This window comes from Aquarana catesbeiana, linkage group LG03 (assembly GCF_042186555.1).
Source record: "Aquarana catesbeiana isolate 2022-GZ linkage group LG03, ASM4218655v1, whole genome shotgun sequence".
NCBI classification, from domain to species: Eukaryota; Metazoa; Chordata; class Amphibia; order Anura; family Ranidae; genus Aquarana; species Aquarana catesbeiana.
In genome coordinates, this window is record NC_133326.1 from 470,918,559 (window position 1) to 470,935,719 (window position 17,161).

At 35.4% G+C, this 17,161-nt stretch overlaps 1 protein-coding gene across 8 annotated transcripts in view; it reads left to right on the forward strand.

The window, feature by feature from the left end:
• The window catches only part of LOC141132482 (protocadherin alpha-C2-like), a 441,772-nt gene that overhangs the window by 88,076 nt on the left and 336,535 nt on the right, over nt 1-17,161 (forward strand). The window contains exon 1 of one of the 8 annotated variants that reach the window (XM_073620899.1): nt 1,879-4,063. The exons of the other annotated variants lie outside the window; for them this stretch is intronic. Within the exon in view, the coding sequence (XP_073477000.1) occupies nt 1,889-4,063 (2,175 nt within the window). The 5' untranslated portion in view covers nt 1,879-1,888. Of the gene's footprint in view, nt 1-1,878; nt 4,064-17,161 lie in introns of those variants that run through there. 8 annotated transcript variants of the gene reach the window in all.

Consider the following 17,161-nt stretch of genomic DNA (forward strand, 5'->3'; position numbering starts at 1 on the left):
ATAACCGGCTTCTGTTTACATCCTTGAGCAGCTGTGATTGGACAAAGCTGATCACATGGTAAAGAGCTGCTGATTGGCTCTTGCCCTTCGGACACTGCTGATCACAGAGTGTGCTGCCTACACCCCGCAGCGGACATGCAGCAGGCACGATCACAGGAGACCATCATTTGACAGCCTCCCAGAACTAGCTGGCTGTGCTGTAGCCATCATTCGGCTATAGCGCACTCGGCAAGTGGTTAGAAAAATTCATACAGGAGCAAATGAAATGTGAACATTTCTCTGGAAATGTATTGGTTAATTTGGTTTGTCTATAATTTATGCATGACAAAACTACATTGTTACATTTTAATGAACTTCAAATATTTATTGTTATAGATCATAACCATTCATATTTCAGTTTCTTGAAAAGGTTTTTGAGGGTTTTAGTCAAATTATAGTTCAAAATCCATTGTATGATCAATTCATACTCATGCAGCAAAATGTTTTACATTTATTAGGTCAGTATATCTGTGGATTGAGAGTGGTATATCTGTTCTGTCTACAACAATCAATTGTGATCAATTAGGAAATAAATAAAAGAGATAAAAACATATTTTTACGGTAATGTCTATATCTTTTTGAAATTGTTTCATTATAACAAACATTATACTTTAAATGTCACAGTATTTAAAAGGTTCTGTTTTGTTATGTTAGCTCCTTGAGGGCACTTAAGGGACTGTAGTGTTCATTTTAGCTAAAACAGATGTCGCTACATACTTTTGGATACACCCAGCTAGATATTTCAATTTTGGTATGTTAAGTTATAAATATGGGAGTTGAAACTTTTTTTTTTAAAGATTTATTCCCGCTGCAGTTGTGATTATTTTTGCTTAACTACCTAGAGTCAACAAACTCTGTGCATGTGCAAACATGCTTTATAGGGTGTACTGACATTTATATTCAAATATATGTGTTAGATCTGCCAAAATGTTCTAATATATTATATTATATATTTACATTTTACATTTATTGTTACAATATATTATTTATATAGAATATTATAATGTAATTTATTATCACTGCTATAACTGCTGCCAGTTCAAGTTCATATTAAAAATATACACTTCTGTTCACAAGAGTATTATATTATATGATATGCATTAATAAGAAATAGGTACATTTTTTATGAGATATTTTTGTGATATATATTTGTATTTTATGTTGCACAATACATGTTGAGAAATTTCTATAAAAAAAAATATTATATACATATTCTAAGCATATTTTTCAATACAAAATATATAAAACTTTCTAAAGGAAAGAATGAGCTTTCACCATTTCTCAGTTTAAAACAAAACAAAACAATTCAGTTATTACTTAAAATATACATATTCTTAATGCAACTGCAAACAGAATAATAAACATGTATTTTCAACACGTCATATCTTTTTGAAAGGAGAGCACGCTAATGATTTAGAAAAAACTTACAATCTTTGTGATCACACAAGATGCAACTTGAATATTAGGCACTAGATGTCACTATCCACCAACTTATAGCAGGAAGGTGAGGATTGAATAGGTTTCTCTGTTTCTGATGCTGTGTATCCTAGTGCAACAACGCCGGCCATGCTGGATTTTTTATTCTCTCCTGTGGATCTTCAGTAAATGTTAATGCCATCCTTACTGGGAAAAGTACCACCTTAAGCTTCAGTGATTCTAAGATATGTCTAACACAAACCTGCATTATCAAGTAAAAGGCAGCTTGGTCCATTTTTTGTTGCTTCAAATGTCTTTGGATGTGGTTCTGTGTCAGCTGCATTATAGCATCCAAGAGGAATCCAAACACGGCACCTTTGTTGGAAGAATTGCACAGGATCTGGGACTGGATTTAGGTGAGATTAATTTTAGAATGTTACATGTTGTCTCTAGAGATGAGAAGGAATATTTCCAGGTGAATTTGCAGAATGGAATTTTGTTTGTTAAAGAGACAATAGACAGAGAGCTGTTATGTCCAGGCATACAGTTGTGTATGATTCCTCTGCAGGTTATAGTGGATAAACCTGTACAGATGTATAGAGTGGCTATAGAGATAGAAGATATAAATGACAATAGTCCAGTTTTTCCATCCTATGTGAAAAACCTTGTGATATCTGAACTAATGCCTGCAGGGGCTCGTTTTCATGTAGAGGGAGCAGTTGATCCAGATCTTGGAACAAATGCTGTTACAAATTATGAGCTCAGTGCCAGTGATTATTTTGCACTAGATTTTCAGAAATATATGAATCAGATCAGATCATTAGAACTTGTATTAAAGAAATCTCTAGACAGAGAAAAGCAGTCTGTTCATAATCTTACCCTTACAGCTTATGATGGTGGCAAGCCAAGGTTAAGTGGTACATCTCAAATCATTATCACAGTGGAAGATCTTAATGATAATGCTCCAGCATTTAATCAGCCATTTTATCAAGCTAGTGTTATTGAAAATGCTCCAAAAGGATCATTAGTAATAAAAGTATTAGCCACAGATTTAGACCAAGGGAAAAATGGTGATGTTTTGTATACATTTAGTGAGTCAGCAAAGGAAGATATCAGCAAAGTTTTTAGCTTAGACACGAATACTGGGGAAATACGAGTGATTGGAGAAGTGGATTTTGAACAGGCACAGATGTATGAAATACAAATTGATGCTCTGGATAATGGAGATGTTCAGTTGGTTGGACATTGTAAAGTTCTAGTGACTGTTGTAGATGTCAATGACAATCCTCCTGAGATGACAGTAACTTCACTTGCTGTGTCTGTTCCTGAAGACTCCCCACAAGGAACAACTGTTGCCATCATCAGTATTCATGATCAAGATTCAGGATTAAATGGAAAAGTGAGTTGTAACATCACTGATTCTTCACCCTTCAAAATACACCCAGCATTCCAAGGAGATTTTTCTTTAATCGTAAATGGGAAGTTGGATCGAGAAAAATCATCTAAGTATGAGGTTGTAATAGTAGCAAGAGATGAGGGTATACCACCTCTGTCAGTTTCAAAGACTCTTCAAATCGATATAAGTGATGTGAATGACAATGCCCCGTTATTTCAGAAAGCTTATGATACAGTCTTTATCAAAGAAAACAATCCACCAGGTACTCATGTATATACTGCATCAGCATCTGACCCGGATATTGGTCAGAATTCCTTCATTACATATTCTGTTAGTGAAAGCATTGTTGATGGGATCCCCATATCTTCCTATATCTCTATCAATCCAGAGAATGGAAAAGTATTTGCTTTAGTTTCATTTGACCATGAACAAGTGATTTACTTCCAGTGTCACATAAAAGTGACTGATGCTGGTTTACCTCCGCTTAACTCAAACCTTACCCTGAATATTTTTATTGAGGATATCAATGACAATGCTCCCACTTTCATGCCACTTTTTCCTGCATTGACAATAAGAACTCCAAAAACATTTCAACCTGGACACTTAATTACTAAAATGAGAGCAATAGACATTGATTCAGGATACAATGCTCTATTGTCTTATCATTTTAAAGATCTCTCAGGAAAAGCCCCATTTGTTATATCTCAGCAAACAGGAGAAATTGGATTAAAGCGGGCATTTACAGATTCAGATAATGAAGAATATAAACTAATGGTGGTGGCTCGAGACCATGGAGAGCCAGTCATGACAGCAGTAACAGAAATTTTCATCTCCTTGGTGGAATCTGGAGAGGAAATTTTTTATGATAATCAGGAATCCAAAGGAATTACTGAAGAATTTACAGAAGCAAATATCTACTTAGTTGTTGCCATCTGTGTAATATCAAGTGTATTTCTCATTACACTAATTGCCTTTACAGTTTTAAGATGGCAAAAATGCAGAGATGAAGTGAATGACCTGAAAGAAAATTACAAGATCTGTTCAAACACTGGAGGTAGTTGGATGTACTCCCAACAAACTCAGTACAGAGTATGTTCAAACTCATTACAACGAAAGAGTGACTTAATAGTTTTCACTCCAAATAGCTCTCAAACACCAAATAATGAAGAGCATGCAAACCAACCCAGGGCTCTACTAAATGCATCTTATCAGGTAAGTTTAAATATAAATATTGCTTTTTTACTGTTTAAACAGCAACATCATTATTTACTCTTTATTTTTGCTAATATGATGCATCAAATATGCAATCACTGAAGTTTACCGTACTATGAAGATGAAGCCTAGAAGTATCAAACAAGACAGTGATAGTGAGCTATAAGTTAAGTATTTTTTAAATAGTTACTGCAGAGGCCTAGGGTGCAACATAAAAACAAGTACATGCCACAAAAAAATACTTTTGGTGCTCATAGAGGAGCTAACAGAAATATCTTAACTTAAAATATCTATAACTTAACTTAAATATCTTCAGTCACAAGATAAATATCTATGTACCATGCCTTGCAAAAGTATTCACCCCCTTGGCATTTTTCGTGTTTTGTTGCCTCACAACCTGGAATTAACATGGATTGTTTGATCATTTGCATCATTTAATTTACAGAACATGCTCAAAACTTTGAAGATGTTTTTTTTTTTTTTTTTTTATTGTGAAGCAAACAACAAATAGGACAAAATAATAGAAAAAGTCAATGTGCATAACTATTCACCCCCCTAAAGTCAATACTTTGTAGAGCCACCTTTTGCAGCTATCACAGCTCCAATCGCTTTGGATAAGTCTCTATGAGCTTTCCACATCTTACCACTGGGATTTTTGCCCATTCCTCCTTGCAAAATTGCTCCAGCTCCTTCAAGTTGGATGGTTTGCGATTGTGAACAGCAATCTTTAAGTCTGACCACAAATTTTCTATTGGATTGAGATCTGGGCTTTGACTAGGCCATTAAACCACTCAAGTGTTGCTTGAGCAGTGTGTTTCGCGTCATTGCTCTGCTGGAAGGTGAAACTCTGTCCTAGCCTCAAATCACACAGAGTGGTACAGGTTTGCTCAAGAATATCCCTGTATTTAGCACCATCCATCTTTCTCTCAACTCTGACCAATTTCCCAGTCCCAACTGCTGAAAAACATCCTCACAGCATGATGCTGTCACCAATGTCAAAACGAACAGTGTAGCGCTGGACTAGTGATATAATAAACATATATGTTATGAGCACATGTGAGTTATTAAATCTTGACCTAAACTTATTCCGTCATAAAATAAATAAATACAAAAATAGTGAAAATCACATAAGTAATAATAATTGTTAATGTGAGTCCATACCCTAGAGGGGTGTATGCAAAGAAAAAAACACAAGTGCAAAATGAAAAATATAAAATATAAAGTTCATAAGTGCAAAATAAGATAAAGTTCATGAGTGTCATAAGTGAAGAAATAAATCCAAAAAAATCCAAAAAAGGCTATTGCAGGGTCCGGGATTGCATGATCCACCACTAGTGCAGCCCACCACCAGATGGTAAAATTAGAGGCTTACCAGAAAGCCTGCGACTGCCCTTATTCAGGGGGGTCAATACAGGCTTAGTAGTGGAAGAAAAGTTAAATTTTAGTCTCATCAGACCAGAGCACCTTCCTCCATACATTTTGGGAGTCTCCCACGTGCCTTTTTGCAAACTCAAAATATGCCATTTTGGTTTTTTTTGCTGAAAGTAATGGCTTTCTTCTGGTCACTCTGCCATAAAGCCCAACTGTATGGTAAGGCTTATTGTCGTCCTATGTACAGATACTCCAGATACTCCAGTCTCTGCTGTGGAACTCTACAGCTCCTCCAGGGTTACCTTAGTAAGTGTGCTGCCTCTCTGATTAATGCCCTCCTTGCCAGGTTTGTGAGTTTTGGTGTGCGGTCGTCTCTTGGCAGGTTTGCTGTAATGCCATGTTCTTTCCATTTGGTTATGATAGATTTGATGGTGCTCCTAGGGTTGGATTTTTTTTTATAACCTAACCCTGACTTGTACTTCTCAACAACATTGTCCCTTGTTTGGAGAGTTCCTTCGTCATCATGGCAGTTTTTGGTTAGTGGTGCCTCTTGCTTAGGTGTTGCAGCCTCTGGGGCCTTTCAAAAAGGTGTGTATATGTAATGACAGATCATGTGACACTTAGATTGCACACAGGTGGCATCATTTTACTTATTATGTGACTTCTAAAGGTAATTGATTGCACCAGAGCTTTTTATGGGGTTCATGGCACATGCCAATTATCAGTTTTTAATTTCTAAAAAATAGTTTTATGTATATATTTTTCTAATTTTACTTCACCAACTTAGACTATTGTGTTCTGATCCATCACATATAATTCAGATTAAAAAAAATTCAACTAAAGGCTGTAATATAACAAAGTAGGTAAAAAGTCAAGGGGGTGAATACTTTTGCAAGGCACTGTAGATGATTGCAAACTACTAATTTAGTCATAGATACCCACTAGATTCTATGAGATTGATATTAAAAATGTTTCTACTATTTTAATATTTTTAAAGGGTTGAATTTGTTATGTTTGTTTAATGCAGATAATGAAGAATGAAGAAAAAGTCTTAAATTTGACCAGAACTTACATGTTACAAAGCTAATGTATAATATTTGGTGAATTGAAAAGTAGACATACATCACTGTTTGTTATATAACAATTTCAAGAATATCTTCTTTTTTGAAGATGTTTCAGCTGGTTTTTGTGAAAGTCAGACCTATTAAACTAATTTAATTTAGAAATGTGTAGTATGACATTGTATGTGTATATAATTATTTTCTGGTATATTAGATCTGTACTACTAATTGCAACCACCTTGACTCAGACAACCCTTTCCATCAAACAGTGGAAGACAAGCAGTTTGTGAATTATATAGCATTTACAGTAGGCATTCTGTACCTTATCTTTTGCCTAGGCCTAATATACTCTAATTGTGTTATACCATGATTAGAAGGAGGAAAGGGTGGAACCTGCACCTTATGCTGTAAAACTACTAGTATCTAGTTAAATGTGGAATGCCTTACCACATATTAAAGAGTAAAATCAATGTACAAAATGAATTAGGTAAAAAAAAAAAAAAAACTAAAAAATCTTATGCATAACATAAAATATATATTTTTACATTTGTGTCTATTTATCAGTTTTTATAAAATTTAAACAGGATTTTTATTAACAATGTAGCAAATAAAAGCCTAGGTAGGCAAGATCATCATAGAATTATTGTCAAGTTAGCCAGTGCATTCTAAAGCTGCTATATTTGGTCTGGGTAATGTGGGTTATCTCTGGTTATGAAGAGGTTGAGCAATATTTAATATTGTTTATTTGTAAATTAACACTTTTCCTTGGAAGCAGTAAAGGTTACAGCTAAATAAATGATGTATTTGTTAGAAATTGGTCAGAATATCAAGGAGTTGACTCACAATTGGGACTGACTACCTAAGCTAAGTGAATCCTGTTTTGTCTTAATTTTGCTTACAAATTAGTCATCTTTGCAAAGTGAATTTGATCTTTTTTTTCACCTCACTTTACAAATTCAAATTTCACCTTCCAGTTTAAACATGCTGTACTCTTTATTTATTTGGTCTGGGTAACTTGGGTTATCTCTGGTTATGAAAAGAAAAAAAATATCTAATCTTGATTATTTGCAGTTTAACACTTTTCCTTGGAAGCAGTAAAGGTTGCAGCTAAAAAAATTATGTATTTGTAAGAATTTGCCCAGAATATCATAACATTGGGGCTGACTGACTAAGCTCGGTGAGTTTTCTCTTTGCAAAGTGAATTTTCTCTAAACTTCTGACTTCAATCATCTAATCTTCAGGGGAAAAACCTGTTTTGTTTTCACTTTGCTTACAAATTGTTATTCTTTGCAAAGCACATTTTATCTTTATTTCACCTCACTTTACCAATTTAACAATTCGCCTTCAAGATTGAACATGCTGTACTCTTTAAGTAAACCAGGATCATTTTCTTACTAATTATGAATCACATGGCCAGATTTACTAATGGATATGCATGTACAGAAGAGCATCAAATATACACAAACAAATTGTACCTTTGTAGTGTTTACATTGCACTCATTGTTTACATGGGCATTGACACACATGGGCTTCAGTTAACATATGCTGAATACTGAAAAATGATAGTTGCTATGGAATGTACTGAAAATCTGCACCAGCCAAGACATGATAATTCTAAAATAAAATAAATGGGTTTTGAAGTGTCCATCTAATTGCTTTTAAGATTATTAAACATGCAACCCACATTTAGTGTGCACTGCAATCATTAAAGGAGAGTGTAAAAAGAACATATTTTTAAAACGTCTTACATTAATTTATGTATCCTTATGTGCACATGCATACGTTCATACACACAAAGTCATGTGAAAGATTTAATACACTGCAGATTAGTATTTAGATTTCGACATGCTGGATAGCATTGCAGATTCGTTTTTTAGACCCGATGAAGTCAAGTCAAGCAGTATTGTCATTCCACTGCACATATTTTTTTATCGTTTTTTTGTACTCCCAAATTCGTTTTCAGAAACAATGTTTTTATTTTCAGGTAAAATGATGACATGTATATTCCTTATTGCATTGTATGCAACAGAAAGCACAAAATAAGCATTGTTTGAATGTTCAACAAACATGGAATGCTAGAAACACATTGTACACATTGGACATCAGCATGCAATTAGCTAGGTTCAGGGATCATAATTACTTTTCATGCATACATCCAAGTACTTATACAGGCTTGCAATATATATGTATTTTTTTTATTTATCAGGCTCAGTGATGACTCCCTATTGTCAAATATCTGAGTAGGGTAACCTGCTTGAGTCCATTTGTTAAAGTGAAATTGAAGTGATATCTATTCATGTAAATGGTCGTATTAATTAATTATTTAGCTAACACTAAATTTGTTTGATATAATAAAAAAGAAGAAAAACATCTCATTCCATGACTTTTAACCACTTCAGCCCCGGAAGATTTGGCTGCTCAATGAGGCCATTATTTGCAATGCGGCAATGCGTCGCTTTATCTGACAATTACGCGGTTGTGCGACGCTGTACCCAAACAAAATTGACATCCTTTTTTTCCTACAAATATAGCTTTCTTTTGGTGGTATTTGATCACCTCTGTGGTTTTTATTTTTTTCGCTATAAACAAAAGAAGAGCGACAATTTTGAAAAAAACACAAATTCTTTTACTTTTTGCTATAAGAAATATCCCACATTTTTTTTCAAAAAAACTAATATTTTCCTCAGTTTAGGCCAATATGTATTCTTCTACATATTTTTGGTAAGAAAATTGCAATAACCGTATATTGATTGGTTTGCGCAAAAGTTATAGTGCCTAAAAATAGGGAATAGATTTATGGCATTTTTATTATTTTTTTTTTTTACTAGTAATGGCGGGCGATCTACAATTTTTATCGGGACTGCAATATTGCGGCGGACAAATTGGACACTTTTGATGCATTTTTGGGACCATTGACAATTATACAGCGATCACTGCTATAAAAATGCACTGATTACTGTATAAATGTCACTGGCAGGGAAGGGGTGATTAAGGGTTTAACTGTCTTCCCTAGGTGTGTTCTAACTGTGGGGGGGTGGGGCTGACTAGGGGAAGAGAGAGATCGGTGTTTATACTTAGTATGATCACATGATCTGTCTCCTCTCCCCTGAAATAAACGGGATTTGTGTGTTTACACACACAGATCCCAGTTCTCGCTCTGTCACGAGCGATCATGGGTGCCCGGTGGTAAGCCAAGATTAAGTGGTACATCTGACATCATTATCACCATGGAGGATTTTAATGACAATACTCCAACATTCAATCAGCCATTTTATCAAGCCATTGTGATTGAAAATGCCAGGGATTTAGACCAGGGGAAAAATGGAGACTTACTGTATACATTTAGTAAAAAAGCAAATGATGTCAGCAAAGTATTTACTATGGACAAGAATACTGGGGAAATAAGAGTAATTGGAGAAGTGTATTTTGAACAGGCACAAATGTATGAAATACAAATAGATGCTGTTGATAATGGGGATATCCAATTGGTTGGACATTGTAAAGTTCTAGTGACTGTTGTAGATGTCAATGACAATCCCCCTGAGATGACAGTAACTTCACTTGCTGTGCCTGTTCTTGAAGACTCCCTACAAGGAACAACTGTTGCCATCATAAGTATACATGACAATGATTTAGGAATAAATGGAAAAGTGAGTTGTAACATAATTGATTCTTCACCCTTCAAAATACATCCAGCATTCAAGAAAGACTTTTCTTTAACTGTGAACGGGAAGTTGAATAGAGAAATAATATCTCAGTATGAAGTTGTTATAGTAGCAAGGGATGAGGGCACACTGTCAGTTTCAAAGACCCTAAAAATGTATATTAGTGATGTAAATGACAATGCCCCACTATTTCACAAACCTTTTGATACAATCTTGATCAAAGAAAACAATCTGTCAGGTTCCCATATATATATATATATATATACAGCTTCAGCATTTGACCCAGATGTGGGGCAGAATTCCTTCTTCACATATTCCATTGATGTCAGCACTGTTGATGGGGTCACCATATCTTCCTATGTCTCAATCAATCCAGGGAATGGAAATTTATTTGCTTTAGTTTCATTTAACTATGAACAAGTGACTTATTTCCAGTGTCACATAAAAGCAACTGACGCTGGTCTACCTTCACCTAACTCAAACCTTACCCTGAATATTTTTATTGAGGATATCAATGACAATGCTCCCACTTTCATGCCATGTTTTCCTGCAATGACAATAAAAATGCCAAAAACAATTTAACCTGGACATTTAATAACTAAATTGAGAGCAGTAAATACTGATTCAGGGTACAATGCTCTGTCATCTTTTCATTTCAAGCATCTCTCAGGAAAAGCTCCATTTGTGATATCTCAGCAAACAGGAGAAATTGGAATAAAACGGCCATTTACAGATTCAGTTAATGAAGAATATAGACTAATGGTGGTGGCTTGAGACCATGGTGAGCCAGTCATGACAGCAGTTACAGAAATTGTCATCTCCTTGGTGAAATCTGAAGAAGAAATTCTTTATGATAATCAGGAATCCAAAGCATTTGCTAAATAATTTACTGAAGCAAATATCTACTTAATTGTTGCCATCTGTGTAATATCAAGTGTATTTCTCATTGCTCTAATTGCCTTTACTGTTATAAGATGGCAAACATGCAGAGATGAAGTGAATGACCTAAAGGAGAATTAAAAGATCTGTTCAAACACCGGAGGTAGTTGAGTATACTCTCAACAAACTTAGTAGATTATGTTCAAACTCATTACAATGAAAGAGTGACTTTAAAGTTTTCACTCCAAATAGCTCTCAAACGTCAAATAATAAAGCGCATGCAAATAAAACTGGAGCTCTGCTAAGTGCATCATATCAGGTAAGCTTAAATAAAATGTTTTCTCCTTTTAAAGTGGTTGTTAACCCAATTTCCCCCAATTAATCAGGGACACATTACATGGTTCCTTAAGTAGTGCAGTGCTTTTTATTTTTAATTTTTTGTGTAAATACCTTTTTTTAGCCTTTTTTAGCTCCGTCACATTTCCAGTCAGGACCTGGCATTATCAAACAGGTATTGTAGGAGATACAGAGGGATAATTTAAAAAGCAAAAGCACCATGCTGCTAATTGCACATTAAAGCGACAGGAGCAACATTTTTTTGGGGTTAACAAACGCTTTAATGTATACACAAAAAAATAATTATATGTTCACTATGTTCATTATTATGATCAAATACACATTCAATGCAATTAACCACAGTAACAACTTCACAAAAAAGGATTAATGTAAGCATACAGGCTAAAAATATCATAGAAGACTATAAGTTAGGTGATGTAGTTTATTTTAAATAGATTTTGCAGAGGTCTAGGGTGCTAATGTGAAATATTACATTACCTAGTATCAGACAGGCCTTTCCCCCAAACAATGGAAATCAAGTCTGTTGTGAAAGATTATAGTGTGTACAGTAATGTATAGGAATATTGTGGGACACACACAGTTCCCATAACACACCGCGCCCCATTCCCCAGAAGACAATGCGGGGAGGAGAAGACTGAAGATCACTGCGGCGTAGGAAGAGGCAGATTAGGAAGACTGCCTAGCAACAGCCATTTCACATAAGTTAAAACATTTTTTTTTCCTCCATTTTTTTAGGTTTTTTTTTATGAATTTTTTTTTTCAGGGTGGACCTCCACTTTAAGTAGAACTTCTTTTTTTTCAATATCAGGATTATCAATATCAGGGGTATATCAGAAAATAAGGAATTAGTTAAAAATGAATCTAAAGAGGAATTAAATAAGGATTAAAAAACGGTAGACCAGAAGGAAACCCAAAAGATGTCTGAATGAGAGAAGGGGGTTTGGGGGGTGAATTATTAATCTAAATCTGTAATTCCAGCTAACATGTATCCCCCGACCCCCCCCCCCATATTAACACTACTGCTGTCCAAAGGTGTTTCCGTTGCTCCTTTATCCAGAGTGTAGACACTCTAATAAAGAAAAGGTGTTACCAACTAGGTCATTAATGCTGACTTCTAGATGTGTTCATAACTAAGATGATCTCATTGAATTCCATTGTTAAAATGAAATCAGAATAAAATTCAATTGATCTATCTATCTATCTATCTATCTATCTATCTATCTATCTATCTATCTATCTATCTATCTATCTAAGCTCTCAAATGGCTGGTGTCATGTACACATGTGCAAGATGGTAGCTTCCTTGGCTGTAACGCTAGGTTCACACCTATGCGCTTGGCTGTGGGTGTGGGAATCTTAGTGATTCCCGCACTTGCAACCACACCAGTGAAAATGCGCTGCCATTCATTCGGAAGCATTCTAAATGGCACCCCCATGCATCTCAGACCACAGTGTATTTGGATATGGGAGAACCACAGGGAGATGTGGAAAGTTGAATGGGCTGCTGTGCCCATGCAAAAGCAGGTGGCAAAAATGCTAGGGTGTGAACCTAGCATTAAGGATAAGAGGGTTTAGTTCTGCTACATTAAGAGACACTATTTTTTTTATTTTTTATTTTTTCATAAAGGACCTGTCAAAAACTATTTCTTGTGGTTATTACTTTTTGACACTTTTTTGGTGAATTGGTAGGGGTAGGATGTACCTGATGTTAAAGGTGGCTTCCAGATTCCGATAAGCCCCCCGCCCACAGACCCCGACAACCACAGCCCAGGGTCGTTGGGAAGAGGCCCTTGTCCCCATCAACATGGGGACAAGGTGCTTTGGGGCAAGGGGGGCAGAGCCATCCTGCCCCAAAGCACCCGCCCCCCCATGTTAAGGCTATGTAGCCTAGTATGGTTCAGGAGGTGGGGTGGCGCTCGCTCGCCCCCTCCCCTTTCCTGACCTGCCAGGCTACATGCTAAGATAAGGGTATAGATTTTTTTGGAGGGACCCCACGCCATTTTTTTCAATAGCTGAGTGTCAGCAATTGTAACCACAAGTCATTTCAAATGGAATTTGACTTGTTTTTTTTCTTTAGAAATGTAATTTTTGCTGTAGCATGTTTTATGCATGCTACAGATGCACCACTTTACAGGCAGATTAAGGGGACCCCCCAAGCACTATATTTAAAGGAATTTTTTATTTTTATTGTTGTACTTTAAGCATAATTGAAATCACTGCTCCTGCAAAACGATGCTTTACAAAAAAAAAAAATATTGATACATATCCCCCAGGGCAGTACCCAGACTCCTATTCCCCTTTAATGACCAAATACCTGCATATAAACCTTCAAAATGGGCACTTTTGATTTTTCCTGCTCGGCTACCATAGATTTCAGTGGGGTTCAGCATTCAGGTTAGAACACTTCCCCTGTTTGGGAGTTTTGCTGCAAACCAAACAGGGGGGTATTCGGCCCATCCCTCCTGACTACCTTTGGGAAACGTCTGCAAACTATAAGTGAACCTCTTCGTCTTTCAAAAATTTGTAGATAACAAGATATAACATTTCTAAGAAAGAAAGCCAATAGAATTTCCAGTCACAAAGATCAAATAAAACATCCAAATCACAAGTTGTAATTTTCACAGTTTTATTCATCCTTATTTGAAGGTGGCATATGTAATTATTACAACCAACATTAGTTTCATATCCTTCATATGTTTAGCTTACAAGGTCAGGTTCATGCCATTGATTGCTCTACTACTTGAACGGAGCTTCTATTTAATATTTTTTTATTGAACTAATCATTGCATTTGCTAGTATCCTCTCCTTCAAGCTACATAACATCCTGAAGAATGCTTTTTTTCCTGGGTGTGTGATTATTTTTGTAATAGATAACAGCAATCTACTAAAACATACTAATGCCCTGTACACACGATCACACATACTGACAAAAAAAATCCATGGATTTTTTCCGACAGATGTTGGCTCAAACTTGTCTTGCATACACACGGTCACACAAAGTTGGTCGGAAATTGCGAATGTCAAGAACGCGGTGACGTACAACATGTACGACGAGCCGAGAAAAATGAAGTTCAATAGCCACTGGGGCTCTTCTGCTTGATTCCGAGCATATGTGCATTGGAATTGTGTACACATGATCGGAATTTACTACAAGGAATTTTGTTGTCGGAAAATTTGAGAACCAGCTCTCAAATTTTGTGTGAGAGAAATTCCGATGGAAAATGTCCGATGGAGCCTACACACGGTCGGAATTTCTGACAAAAAGCTCTCATCGAACATTTTCCATCGGAAAATCCTACCGTGTGTACGGAGCATTAGGGTCTTTTTCTGCACCTTCAGTGTACAGTCCTGGACCTGAAACAATAAATTGTTAGAATTGGTGTATATGTATATGGCATTTGAGGAAGGTCCTTTACTTCAGTTCCTCACCTTCTCCTTCAAACCTAAGCCTTATTTTCTACTATTATTAGTATTTACATAACATGGCAGCATTTCCCATTAATTTTAGATAATGAATTTATTGCATTATACATAAATCACTTTTTTAGATATTTAATCTCTTATTTTTTTTTCTTGACTGAGGGTGTTATAGGGTGCACAGGAAAAGGGAATTTATATAATTAATTAGATATTTTTGGAGATTATACACCTCATTTAAATGGTTCATTTGAGATATTTAATCAGAATTAATGGCAACCCCGTGTGTCTCCTATGAGCAGCGCAATTTGGCTGCGGGTGGTTGTAGGTGCGGACAGAGATGCAAACCTAGCCTTAATGTATTTATCCATTTTATTTAATTTAAAATATTCAAACACAAAAAATGTATGCACCTGGAATTTGCATTTTACATGCATGCACCATTTCTTCACAATGAAGAATATTTGTATTGTAGTTCATTTTATATTTGTTTGGTGAAATGCTAGAATGTTTTACAAAGCAATAGTGAAGAAAAATACAAAGGGAAAGAACAAGTATGCAATACATTTTGGCAAGTATACACTTCTATTTGAGCCTCCATCTCATTAAATTTAGATGAAACATATTTGGCTAAATAATTTCGAGTACACAGCTACTTAAGGTGAAACTGTAAGGATATAGATATTAGTGCTTCCATTGCTGATTTGCTCAGAATACAAATATGTGCATGCATATTCTGAGCTATTGACTCCACAAGTGTTTAAGCAAAGATGAGGATGATGGTAATTCAAAGATCATGGCAGGTACAATATTTCTACCTTGACCAATTAATTTAAAGTAAAGACAAGTTTTGTAAAGTTTTTATGTTCTCATACTGATATTTTACATTTTTTTTAGCTAGTGATATCTTTTTAATTAACCTCCCTGGTGGTATTCCCGAGTGTGGCTTGGGGTGAATTTTTTTACTACCAAAAGCGGTAAGCCAGAGCCACACTCGGGATTGCATCGCAGGATCCATGTACAGCTTATTTACCTTGTCTCCAAGATCCTGCAATGTCCCCCCACTGTATCATCCGCCAGATCATCCGCCTGATTCATCATTGTTCCAGGCTCCGTTCCTTGCGAGCATCGTGAAATATACATAACACACATAACACACTGTAATCTGTAAGATTACAATAGTGTATTAAATCATTTCACCCCCCTTTTGTCCCTAGTGCTTTGTCCAGTGCCTGCCTGCACTTTTATATTATATATGCTGTTCTTTCTGCCTGGAAACTTGAGAATGTCCAGGGCATCCAAAAAACGTCCCTTTACGTCAAAAGCGGTTTTTGACCAACTAGAAAACAGCAATAGTGAATTAGAATCACTTGCAGAATTGAGCGATAATGATTTGTGGGGAAATTCGTCATCAGATACTGAAAGTGACGATAGCGACGATTCTGCAACTGAGAAAATTTCAGTGCTTTTGATTACATTATTGAACAAAATGTATTATTATTATATTAATATTTGTTATAATTATTTATAGCTATTTAATATATTATAATTTATGATTTCATGTTTCAAACTTTATCATACCCAGGATGTCTACTAGACTCTTGTTTGGACAGATTTAAGTGTGTTATTACTAAGACTTACAGGTCTACAATATAAAACGCCAAACTTCCATGCAAAACAATGTACTGCTTTGAGATTCAAAAATCTGACATAATCATATTGCCAGGTAGGTTCAATAAAAAGTGCACCCTTTTTTAAGAAAATTACATGCAATGCATTATGAGTTTCAAAAGACAGAGCACAGCAGTAGCTGATTTCAGTCTGCATTTCTTTAATTGAAATTCAGCATACATCCATACAGAGTAGAGCAACAGGCAACGCAGTGGTATACTTTATAACCTTGACTTATTCAGCTCTTTCTATAATTTAGTTTGGACTACTCAGTAAACAACATGATTTTATAAAATGCAAGATACATTCAGCCTGCTGAACACAGGAAAAACAGTTTGGCACTCCACCTGCTAGTGGATTTTAAAATATATGTAAGCAAAATTTCATATTTACCTCACTTAACAATAGAAAACATTATTCATTGTTTTGGGTGGCCTGGATTATAACATATAAGTAAAACTAAGTATAAATAAAGACAACATATATAAAATAATCCCTTTAAATCCATATAACAAAGAAACAGACAGATACATCTCACTGACAGGAAATACAGTTGATAATGTTGCACTGCAGTCAGAAGTCTATAAGTAAGCTTTGCATGTCTTACCATAAAAATAGTTGCATTATTCAGAGTGTTATCTTATTTGACATTTAATAAAAATTTTAATTGTTTAATGC